General features: G+C 41.9%; 1 protein-coding gene across 2 annotated transcripts in view; it reads left to right on the top strand.

The window, feature by feature from the left end:
- The first annotated feature begins 7,590 nt into the window (after window positions 1–7,590).
- Window positions 7,591–12,825, top strand: part of wfdc1 (WAP four-disulfide core domain 1) — an 11,885-nt gene continuing 6,650 nt past the window's right edge. For both annotated transcript variants that reach the window (XR_013772398.1, XM_079279577.1), the window contains exon 1: window positions 7,591–8,055. Coding sequence is in view for 1 of the 2 variants with exons in the window: in XM_079279577.1 (XP_079135703.1) it covers window positions 7,963–8,055 (93 nt within the window). In the remaining variant the exon portion in view is untranslated. The remainder of the gene's footprint in view (window positions 8,056–12,825) is intronic.

Here is a 12,825-nt window from a genome sequence, read left to right as displayed (position 1 = left end):
AAACCAGGAGCATATCTGACCTGTAACTTTGGATTCAGAATAGACTTTGACTGCTACCACTTTTCATAATTTGGCTCACGATGTTTGGTGCCACTATTATAATTGAAGGATTACCAAATCCCTCCTTGAATATCAAATTGTTAGCATTGATTATTTACTGAGAGTAAAGTACAGTAAAACTTAGAGAGCTTTGCTTAGAGGAGGGATATTTTGAAATATAGTATTTATAATCATACAGTTGTAAAATAATGAACTAACTGTGTAAAATGTTGGCATTTACTCTAACCTCCTACATTAGGACAGTGTTTTCATGCTGTCATTCACTCACTCTCTGTGCTTTCTCTCCTCACAAGTTTCTATGGATCATTGTTATATCTGGACACTGGTCTTGCCTCTAACGTAGTTGTGACACATGCAAGAGTAACTTCCCTGGTTGCCCTGATCGTGACAGTGAGCGTGTACTGTCGGGGAGAGGCAGTCACGTATCTCCTGAGTGAGAGTCCTGAACGGTGACATGTCGCTGTGTTGGGCTGCTGTTTCAGTAGTATCAAACAAGGGGATGGCCAGTCTTCAAATCATGTGCCAACATGCGTTTGGGTACTTCCGGTGTCCGATGTACAATGATGGGGTAATATACTCTCACCAAACTCCTGTCGTGTGAACCAGCAGCATATCTGACCTGTAGCATTGGATTCAGAATAGACTTTGTCCGTTACCACTTTTCGTAATTTGGCTTAGTATGTTTGGTGCCACTATAATAATTTAAGGATTACCAAATCCCTCCTTGAATATCAAATTGTTCGTATTGATTATTTACTGAGGGTCAAGTACAGTAAAACGTATAGAGCTTTGCTCAGAGGAGTGATATTTTGAAATAATTAATTTACAACTGTATGACTATAAATACTATAACTACCGGTATGTAAAGTTTGAGGATTTACTCTGACTTCCTACATTAGGACAGTCTTTGTATGCTCTCATTCACTCCCTCATCTCTCTGACTCTCGCTCTCTGGCTCCTACTCTATCAGCTGACAGTGGGCGATTTCGCCACGGCCTCCCTCAGCCAATCATATATTTCCTGTCAAACTTTAAAGACCTGTTCTCTTCTGTGCAGTCAGCTGTCATTTCAGTACGAACCGATGTGACCCTCCTCCCCATTCATCATTACATCTGGTGTTCAAGGTTTCTTCCACTGAGGGCAGTCCCACTCCACATGCCATCATCTATCTTCAACCTGCCCCTACTGTCTTCAACAACTCTACCAGTGTCGACTCTCCAAAATTTTAACTTTACTTTGCACAATTTAATAAATGTATTTGTTCACTGTAAATTAAGTTTCTCCTGATTTAACAAGCTGTGTCTCCCTGTATAAGTGTGTCAATGATCTCCCGGTGGCTTCAGTTCTATTTGTTTTGTTTTTTGTGATGTATGTTATTTTATTTCAAACTAATTTGCAATCATAAGAAGCGTGGTCTTTGTTGGTGAAATGTTTCTCACATACAAACAATTACTTATCGTAAAAAATCTTCAAATATATAGTAGAGTAAAATGTTTTCGGTGCGTTTTCTAGAAACTACAGGTCTGATGAGGAAAGTGGGAACAGGTGTGTAGGTGGGAGGGGCTGTCATGTGACCAGGACTGGCAGGTCTGGGGAGTGAGCAGGGGCTGGAGAGAAGGACAGAGAGCCAGGACGGGCAAAACCACCAACCCACTAGAAAGTCTCTGACCTCCCTCGAACTTCTCAGACAGTTTAAGTCAGGGGTGCCGCCACGTCATTTTATGTGGCCCACGAATCCGCCAGAATTTATTTTCTTTTTTTCTAAAAAAAATAAAATAAAAAATAAAAAGTTAGATTTGATAATAAAAATATCCCCATCGTCGAAATGATGAGATCGAAAGTCGAAGTTATGAGATAGAAAGGCATAATGATGAGCTACTTAAACACACAGTCACAGAAGCAGCTCTTTGGCTGCTTACTGTACACTTGCAAATATTATTGTGAGTATATTGATGACTACTTTAAACGTGGCTTTACAACACATGAAACACTTCACGTGGGATTGTGCAAACGCACCCTTGAAAGGATTTTAAGCTTTGAACAAAGTTATTATAATTACTTGTGTTTGCTATTTTCTTTAATAGTTTGATCTTTGATAGAGTAATCTGGGTTTCTTAACCCTAAATTAAAAGGATTTAAGTTACAATAACAGAAATGTGCTGAAATATAGTTTTACATTTATATAACTGCATGTACAATATTTTAACATTTGAATAAACAATCAAATGCAGAGACAGTTATTTACCAATCTGTTGGGAGTAGTTACATTTACACCGTCTTACATTTACAACCGGCCCTTTGAGGCCGACCGTGATGCTGATGTGGCCCGGAGTGAAGATGAGCTTGACACCCCTGCTCTAAGTGCATGTTTAATTTTTTCAAGACTTAAAAAAAACATCACATCCTTAAGCCAGGCATATATGGCTCTTTTCTTATTAAATGGCTCACTTCTCCCTTTGGTCGTATCTTGAATGCCCAAACTATTAGGCGTAGTTATCACTTATATTAACATAATCACAACCAAAAGAAAAATAATAATCACAAAACAGTTGATGTGCTTTACTGTAACGTCCAGTCGTAATAAATACTTCTCAGTCCCAACTATTATCCAAATAACTATGATGAAGCCACATTTTTTGCTGACAGTATAGCTTTCCCATCATGATCTGCTTCACTGAATATCTAACAACATACAGAGATATATATTCTAGATCATGTATCAACTGCTGACAAACCCCTTGAATGAATAAGAGTGAATGTTTACTTTTGCAGTGGTGGAATCTAACTAATTAATTAACTATATTTCAAAGCTTTAGTTATAGTTACTTTGCAAAGTTAGATTGTTGATAACAACATATGGTAGGTTAGAATATATTATTACAGATAGTAAATATAGTAGCGGTGTATTAGATCTGGATTATTCTTCCACCCCTGGACTTCAGTAAGTTAAGTGACACAATGTCACACTTTTAATGGAATATCTAACGTGTGACTTATTATCTCCAACTAATGGCCTATAGTGCCAGTAAGCTGTTGTGCTGAAACATGTTGGTTGATTAGAGGATGAAGGATAACGATACAGGAATAAAAAAATTCAACGAGTTATTTTAGTTTGCAAGATTTGGGCGATTTAGGCATTGCTTCTTCATATATTTTTATGATACAAGCTTAAAAAGAATTCAGAAAGAAAGGCCGAGAGATGCTACAGAACTCAGGCAGAGGTTTGGTCTACATGGTTTGTCTGTTGTCAATCATTCCTCCTCACACCCCCCCTCCCCTTTTTATCGACTCATCTGCATTTCATATGTCCTCCAGCTTCATGTTTTCTTCCTTTTCCCCCTTGGTCTTCCTCACCGTCTCTTGTTTTTCAATCAGCCATGCCAGCCCGCATCTTTAAACAGCTGTCCCACCAATGTCAATGTGTTGAATAATGGCATCACATAAAAGCACAGAAGCTGACATCACCAATATGTGTACAGTAGCAGATTACATAACCAGCGTAGAAATGTTTCCATTCCCGTGTTTAAGTATCTGCTTGATAATATTGTGGAGCGGATGGCGCCAGTGATACTCTCCCTGTCTCTTGATAGTCAAATAAATCCACAACCCAATCTTGTTCTTTGAGTGCATCTGTACTGTATGTATGTGTTTTAAGTTTTAGCACATCGCTAAAACTCAAACTGAATAAATAATACCAACACACATCCCATCACAGACTAAAACAGCCATTAAGTCAGAGATTTATCTGCCCTCTACAGCTGCTCAAGGTTTATATTCTATCAGACACATATTAAAACCAAACGCAGCTGATGCCCATTGAACCTTTTAAAAGTGAGACAATAAAACAGGGCAAAGTAGATTTTTATTGATGTTGATATACAGCTCATCAAAGGGAGGACATTCATTTTGAGTCAAAGTGCTGTAAAGACTTGGCACAAATGTGCAGGATGAAATCACATTTGAATAAATATAGATGTAGTACGATGAAGTCAATTCTGCAGGCACACTCTAGGATGGTGTTCTGTGTATAGTAAGTATTTAAAATGTGTCATGCTGCATATGTGTTACGGACTGCAAGTGCAAATGTCACCGCTTTCACAATCCAGCAGTCTATTTCATAACAACCAATCGCAGCTGACCCCTGACCCCTCAGGCAGGCCTCTGACACCAACTGACAGCCCCGATTTGGAATGAATGGCTTTGACAGGCTTCTGCTTCAGGCTTCAGCACACTGACACAAGAGTCTCCCACCAGAGTAGCCTGCTAATAGACGTTAAAGTGCAATAAAATAATGAATGCCATTTTCACCTTGTTAGCTTGCATTGTTGCAATGCCATAACATTACCAATTCCAAAACAAATCTTCGGAGGACCTACGTCAGTGGGAGCTACTATGCTCACGGGTGAAACCAGAGCCAGCACAATGCGGAGCAGACTGTCTGACCCTGCTGCAAAAACATTCGTTTTTCCAAAGGGAATCTGGTGCTCGGATACACTACCACTTCTGTCCACAGGGACCGCCAAAATCAACGCAAAAATTAAGTTCCTGGTAGTAACTTAAAATTCACAGCTAGAGAATCCTGTTGGCAAAATATTTCTGAAAATCTAATTTAAGACATTTCAAGGATCTGTTGAAACCCTGTTTAAAGAGACGGGAGGAGTAGGCTAGTACCGAATGCACGCAAAGAAGCACAAATCAACTGACTGGAAATAAAAATGGCAGCTCCGATGTTGTTACAGCATGTTTCACAACACAAACACTACGTAAAACATGACAAAAATTATGAAAAGGTAATTCAATGCTTGCGCTGCAATGTTGCTGCGACGTCAGGTGCATTTAAGTCGGCAAACTCGGGCTACAGTATGCTTGCCTGAGTATTCTTACTTGAATGGCCGTTCCATTGCACTTTTCGATGACGCAGGGAGTTTTTCTCCAAGATTCGGGTAGATTGCAGCATAATTAGCAAATGTTAGCATGTTAACGGTACACTAAGATGGTGAACACGGTAAACATTCACTGGCAAACATCAGCTTGTTAGCATCATCAGTGTGAGCATGTTAGCATACTGATGTTAGCATTTAGCTCAAAGCAAAGTACAACCTGACGGTGCTGCCTGCATGAATGCAGACTCTTGGTCTTGTTTGCTCCTACTTCACCCTTGAACAAAAAACTTCTCTTCTGACAAAATATTTATTAACAGGCAATAGTCAACATTTATGACAGGTGAAGATTCATAACCCTGTAAATTATTTTCCTTCACAAAATCCTAATTTCAGCCAGAAATATGGTGAGTAACAGAGGGAAGTATCAGTTAATCAATCACAGATGTATTCACCTTGTAATACATGCATACGTATTACACGTATTACAAATTGTTTTGAGTACACAGGCAGTAACAGCATACCATCAACACATTTGCCAAAGTCTCTGTTAGTCCACAAAGTGCACACATTCCATCCAGATGCACAAGCTGGGCCTCATTTTGAAACAGATGCTAAGCATATTCCCATTTGCCTTGTATAAAATCATACTTACCGTGCTCATAGGCCTATAATCCTCACGTGCGGCTGAGGAGCTGCCCTGACCAGAACCATCCCAGACCTGTTACGCCATGAATCAGACTAGAATTAATCGTGACCATCAGAGAGTTGAAGCATGTGCTGTGAAGCCCCTTGAGACTCACAGGCACTCCACCCTGCAGAAACAGCTATGTGCCTTTGCCTGTCAGATGAAAGGAATTTCTCTCTTTCGAGTGGAGAGTCTGTCTCTGAACCCGCTAACATTCGGCAGACTTGATCTCTGAGGTGTTCCTTCCCCTCTCTCTCTCATTTCTGTCATATATCTTTTTTTTTAGAATTCACATTTTGCATCCATTCACAACTGTACAAATATATACTGTGTCCAGACCGAATGCTGTGTGTGTGTGTGTGTGTGTGTTTGTGTGTGTGTGTGTATGCATGCGCTTAAAGTTGTTATATCCACAGGCTGGAATGTGTGAATGTTTGACCTCTTCTTCTGTTCATGAATGCAATTGTTTAGTTTATTAATATGTATGTATACATTCCAGATTTAGGAAGAAGGCAGGATATGAATGAAGTATGTGAGAAAATGTCTGGGAATATCAGCACGCTGTCTACAAACTGTGCAACTGCAGTTTTTCCCCATTAATTGTGGACGAACTGCAGACAGCTCAGGGTGCGGTCCAATTTTACGAAATCATGACAAAAAACCAACACATTTTGCCTCTGTCGCAAATATGCTACAACAAGTTTGACTTAATTTTCTACATTTGTTCTCTCGCGTTGAAGCGAATCAGAACACGACATTTTGAGCCAACTGGTTGAGCTAACGTTAGCTTACAGCTAAAGCCCATCAAATCTGCTGCAGTCGTTTCAGCTAGCAAAATCGTCAGTTGGCAGCTAGCAAGGAGGAGCCTGCTATTGTCTACCTCTGTGAAAATTACTGAAAATGTTAAGTGGTAGACAGTTTTTAGACTAAACTACATTATTTTGCGTACAGGAATTGAAGCTTGACCGGCACAACAGTGACTCAAGGTTGAGGGAGACATAGCAAGCTTTTCCAAAATATCTTAAATGCACACCTGCACCATAATGATCATAATGTGATGCTACCAAGTGGACAGGCTCATCTGTCTGACTGTCTCCCATAGTCTCTTCCACTATCTCTATATCTCCCCCTGTTCTGTTCTCTCATTGTCTCCCACTCTAACTCTTTACTCTGTCTTTTGTGTGAGTGAAGCCGTGGGCCTCCCAGTGACATGAGCGCCGCTCCTGTAAAACTAATAATGACTGAGATTTGTGCAGGCTTAGCATTCTTTCGCCCCTTTCAGTGCAAGACACTGAGAATGGAGTGAGGGGAGGGGATGGGGAGAAAGGTCCAGGGGTGGGGGGGTAATGTCCTAGTTTGAGAGGGTGTAACTTGGGAAGTTGTGAAAAAAGAGGCCCCTTTCCCCGAAACACACCACATGCTTTAATTCTTTATGGTTCAATGCCACATAAATCACACTTCACCTGCTCCAAACATATTATACAGACACAGGAGTGTACACACATGGACACATACACACACACTGTTCAAGTATACCCTCCCACTCTGTCATAAATCATGCACATCCTGTCCCTAAGAAAAATCAGGAATGTAAACGAATGTAAATGATGCGGGACAGTTAACAGTTAACATTACTGCTTCAACTCTAGGCCATCAGTCAACAACTTGTTTTTTTGTTTTTTCAAACCTCACACTTAGAAACCATAAATTTCCCCAACTACAATACCGCACGCGAGCAAAACACGAGAAACAAAGCCACGGAATATAAAAGATGCCCCACACACTGACACAACTCTGTCAAACTCACATAAAGATCACCAGATGTGCAGCGAGATGCAACTCGGGGCCAAGGGGGAGGTCTCACACGCACTGCCCTATCCGACACTCTCCCCTCCCCTCCTTCACCCACCCTCTCCTCCTCTCCCCCAGAGACATGTGCGCACGCTGTGCCAGCAGCAGACAGTTGCGGCTTCCAGCGACTGATGCTGTTTCTCCCTTCACCGGCTCACCAAAACTATTCTCCTTCCTTCATTTCGTCCCCACACTGCCTCCATTCATCCCCTCTCTACTTTCCCCTTCCTCCCCTCTGCTCTGTCATTCTGCCCTGCGCTTTTTCTCCGGCGGATATAAAGGCAGGTCCCGTTGGAGGGAGAGAGGGCTTGTGAAATCTCTGGCTGCACATGAGCACCGGAGAGTTATCGCTTCAGCCGGAAAGGCACCACGAGCGCGTAAAAGGACACACTTTGGAATAAGGAGAGGAAGAAGGAATAGAACTGAGACAGGAAGGGAGGGAGACACAGAAAGAGTTTGGAGTTGGGGTGCAGGACACAGACCATGTCGGGCTCTGTGGTGCTGCTGCTGTCCCTGTTGGTCCTGTCCACAGGCAGTGATACCAGGAGAATCAGGAAAAGAGGACTCAACCATAAGGTTTGGGATGCTAACCTCACTTTTGACTTTTGCATGTGTGTGTGTGTGTGTGTGTGTGTGAGAGAGAGATAGTGTGTGTGTGTGTGTGTGGATGTATTCTCTATCTCCATCTGTTTTCAGAATATCCTCCAAAGTGGAAGTAGGTGAAAAGCTCACAGCTTGTAACAGTACAATACCAGCTCTGTTGCAGAAAGCTGGTTTTCACACAGTGAGAGCAGTTTTGTGGCTGAGGTGAGAGGTGGTCAAGTTGACCTTGTATGAGTGCTTTAACCCAGGAGTGCAAAGGGCAGTGGTGTAAATTAAGTATATTTAACTAAGTTTAGGGAAATACTCTTTTTTTTCTTGGCAAGAGTTAGATGAGAAGATCAGTCACACCAACAGCCAACAGCTGACGAGCTAAAAAGCTTGCAAAACAGCAAACTAAGCTCTATCACCTACCAGCACCTCTAAAGCTCACCAATTCACACATGATGTAATGTTAGTAGGAAATATTATGGATAAAAACGACATGTCTGGCAAGGGGCTATGTGCGGGACTATTTCTTGGCCGGGAGCAGTGACATCCAAAACATAAACGCAACTTGCTATTTGTCACTTTGGTGTTTGTGTGGATTAAACAAACAAGATAAAAACGTACATTTGGTTCTTCCACTTTGGTGTTTGTATGGATTAAAAACAGGCTGGCTGTTTCCCTGTTTCCAGCCTCTATGCTAAGCTAACCGACTAAAGGCTGTGGCCTTATATTTGCCATGCAGATATGTATAATTAAGTGTGATTTTGAAGAATTTGCACTTTACTTAATTACATCCATGCTACTTTTTTACTGTTCCTGAAGAAATATGAAAAACATGTTTTATTCCACTAAATGTGACAGCTATAAATATTACTTGGTTTAGATTTTCAGATTATGATGCATTGCTATCGACCAAACTACCCAAAAGTAGAAAGTAATCACAATTAGCTCCATTACAACAACATAAAAATGCTGATCCGGGTTAATGCATCCCTTATAATAATGTATCACTTTGAAACGGATATTCCGTTTTTCTTTTGCTACGTTTGATACAGTTTAATGGGAATGCTTCTGAACTTGTATGTACAATTTTGACTGCAGGACTTTTATTTTGCAATGGAGCGTTACTAAAAAGTGATATTGCTTCGACAAACACGTAACAGACACGCTTTGATTTTGAAGCATGAAAAATGGACGGGAGTGTTTTTCAGTTTTGATGAGGAGTGTGCAACAGGTTGGAATAACTTGCTGATTTTCAAGTTTCCATATGAGTAATTGAGGGGCACACACGATGTACAACTTTGTGTGTGTGTGTGTGTGTGTGTGTGTGTGTGTGTGTGTGTGTGTGTGTGTGTGTGTGTGTGTGTGTGTGTGTGTGTGTGTGTGTGTGTGTGTGTGTGTTTGGAGTGGATTATTAGGGCAGGAACTGAACTTGCAGACTGGGCCCCTGCTTGTTAACTCAACTCAGTGTGGCTGATTGATCATCTCTAACAAGGGCTCACTGTAGCGTGCTGCCTTCTCTTTCATTTTCGCTCTCGTGCTTCAATGTTCTCACTTTCTAGCTGGGTTGTGCCCTCATTGGCCCTTTTCTCTCTGGCATGCTCTGCCTTCGTCTCTCTTCCCTTCTGTCGTATGAATCAGTTAACCTTTCGACATCTCTCTGCCCATGTGCCTCTCTCAGCACACCAACCCCCGTTTCCCCCCTCTTTTATTAAATCTCTTTCTCTCGTCTCCTCTCAGAATAGGCCAAAAGCACCGTCTTGCACGACTCTGCTTCAAAGCTGCTGTAATAGGAACATGCTGAGACGGCTGTGCAGAAACAGTTTGTCTCTTTCTCTCTGAACCTTTTCATCTCTGAATCTTTAATTTTTTCAACCACCTCCCCCACACGCAAGCACACACACACACACACACACACACACACACACACACAGCCTCTGCCTCATTCATAACACCGGCGCTGCGCGTAAAGACAAATTATAGTCACTGGGAATTTCACGTAGGCACTGTGCTACGGAATAGTTCGTGAGTCTTGAAAGGAAAATTGGTAAAAATGTATAACAAACCCAAGGCCACCAGCATGCTGAGTGCCTTATTTATCTAATCTTGTCTTATTTTATGTATTATTTTCAAATAAGATATGTAAACACTACTTACTGTAGATTGGAAATGTAATATCAAAATGTAAGCTGTCACTTTTTACTTGCATTATGAAATCAACCATTTCCAATTCATAAAGAAATGTGTTTTCATGATGTTTTTCTTTGCCTCTCTATCTCACTGTCTTTGCAGGAATGACCTTAACTTCCGTTGACTTGAAGCTCTTGACAGAGAGGTGTATGTTTGTCTTCTGGGTCAGATTGTCTTCGGGAGCACAGTCACCTCCTCCATGCTCTCTTATCTAGACCTCCCCCTGCCAAAAGGGTCAAAGGTCACCACTAGCACTTTTCTAATTTCCTCTTTGTGTTTGGCTAATATTGCCTAATACAACGGGGGATGAAATAAGGGTGTCGAGGGAAGAAATAGGCAAGAGAGGGTATACTTACAATCAAGAGAAACACGTTTGATGTGTAGATGGGAAAACGGGTGGAATGGTGTGGGCAGCAGAAGTCGCACACACCCACACAGTCTCATACAGCCATAACACAGCCTGGCTCAGACACCTGCCTGGGCATGTCAGTGAGCATGAAACAGTGTCTGAGGCTACCGCCATGAATCTTTACAGTTTAGTTTTAATTTATTTGTTGTGATGTGAACCATACTGACAGCACCTGGTATTTAGACAGGGCCCCTGCAGATGCTCAGAAACATGTGTAGCCTACTTCCTGTTCTTAGGCTGGCCGGCTGTTTGACTCGGCCGGGGGCAACTACGTAAAACAAAACAGATTCACACATTGCTTCTTCACAGATTTGTAGCTCATAAGGAAGTGTCTATAAAGCTGATGCTGTCAAATATGAGTAAACCCAGAGGTTCAGGTCATGAGCTGAGTTGAAGGGGATTTAAAGGGACATTTTGATTGCAATGGTTTAGGTTCAGCATCTATCAAATTACTCAATTACTTGCTGACATGCAGCACTGCCTGACTCCTGCTATTTTAACTGTGTTGTTGCACAAATACATTCACTGCTAAACGCAGGGAATGTATTTTAATTCATCAGCAAATAGTTTGTGGCCTTTAAGGCTGAGAGTTGACAAGTCCTGGGAATGCATGACAAAGTACAGAAGTACAGCCTTGGCTAGGAATGGCTGTTGAAAGGTCACACCGGCATTTAAAGGGCAAAATTCCATTGTCATGAAATTTTAAAAAAAAGAAAAAATCTCTGATCGTAGTGGATTTGCTTACAGAGGCAGTGATTTCCTGAGGATTTTTCCAGAGAGTCCAAAATGGAGGAATGTAGCTTAGCTTATTAGCACCGTTCACTTTTATTTAACCTGCTGTGTGGACCATACACAGAAAACAGACATGATTTGCTAACACGAGAAAGTAGTTGCTGGTGCAAAAAAAATCTTTAAAACCTGTGTGAACTTATTGTCCTGTTAGCGATTGAGCTAAGCTAGCAAGTTTGTTAACTTTTCCCTCTTTATTTTGGAAACACATTTTGTGGCTCTTTGTAACGAGGGGAGTATTGTAGTCAGTCAGTCGTCCATTTTAACAGTAGTTGCGTGAACTGGTGTCTGCGGCTCTAAGCAGGACTAATCCCAGTCAGATGACGTGAGCCTGCTGGTCAGAAGTGTATGATTGGACTAACACGAGTAGATTGCCTCTCAGTACGCTATACACGCACACCAGACAATCACATCCACTGCTCCTTCACTTCTTTTTTTTTACCTGGAGCCTCTGATGTTCCAGACATTCCTTTTGTTTGGCAACCAATTCATAGCGAACCTGAGTCTTAGTATGTGAGACCACAGACATGTTTGTATCCATAACACTGCTTACCAGATATTTACAATATACAGCTGCACTACAGACAGAATAGTGGAGTAATAGATGAGTTTCGGGCGACCTCTATCATTGCCGTCCCTGCTACCTTAGGCTATGACTGACAGGTAGCAGACGCTGTTTTCCCAACACTAATGAGCTGCATTCACAGTTGGTTGAGCTACCCCCCTGTCACGTAAACCACGCCTCATATGGGTCCAGTCTGTTGGTCTGCATTTCAATGTTAAACATCACCACTCTCCCAGCGTGTCCACAGTTCAAAGACAGTTTTGCTCAGCTGCCGATCTACCAGTTTGTCCATCAGCATATCTCGCTCTCATCTCCTCACAGTTTAGCCTGCTGCTTCTCCATCTATCTTTCTGTCAAACTGACTGCTGGTATAGAAACAGGAAATGAGTCCTGACAACCCAAAAGCTAACCAGATGTGTGCTGTGGGCTACTTCATCTCGTAGACATGGGAGATGTGGCACATTTGAGTTGCCACTTATACGAAAGAACACAGTGTTTTCCTTGTTTATGCAAATGTGTGCACAGCCTTGACCCCGCAGTACTGTCTGTGCAGAGATTGAGTGTGTTTCTGGGTTGAGCGTGTGTGTCTCTGTGTGCATGAAGCATAGGAAACAGAAAACATCAGTATCTGTCTAAGATCTCTGCGTGGAAGCATGAACGGCCTGATCTCAGTACAATTACGGAGCCAGACTGGGTCTCCAGTGGCTTCTCCACACAAACTCCCCATAAACCGCAGTGCAAGAGCACTAACAAGAGAGACAAGGAAAGTCAGAATCAACACGAGCAAGATGCAGAGCGATAGTGA

Source organism: Melanostigma gelatinosum, assembly GCF_949748355.1.
Source record: "Melanostigma gelatinosum genome assembly, chromosome: 1".
In the NCBI taxonomy this organism is placed as follows: domain Eukaryota; kingdom Metazoa; phylum Chordata; class Actinopteri; order Perciformes; family Zoarcidae; genus Melanostigma; species Melanostigma gelatinosum.
Note: the sequence above shows the minus strand (reverse complement) of the source record. Positions and strands in the feature narration are given on the sequence as shown.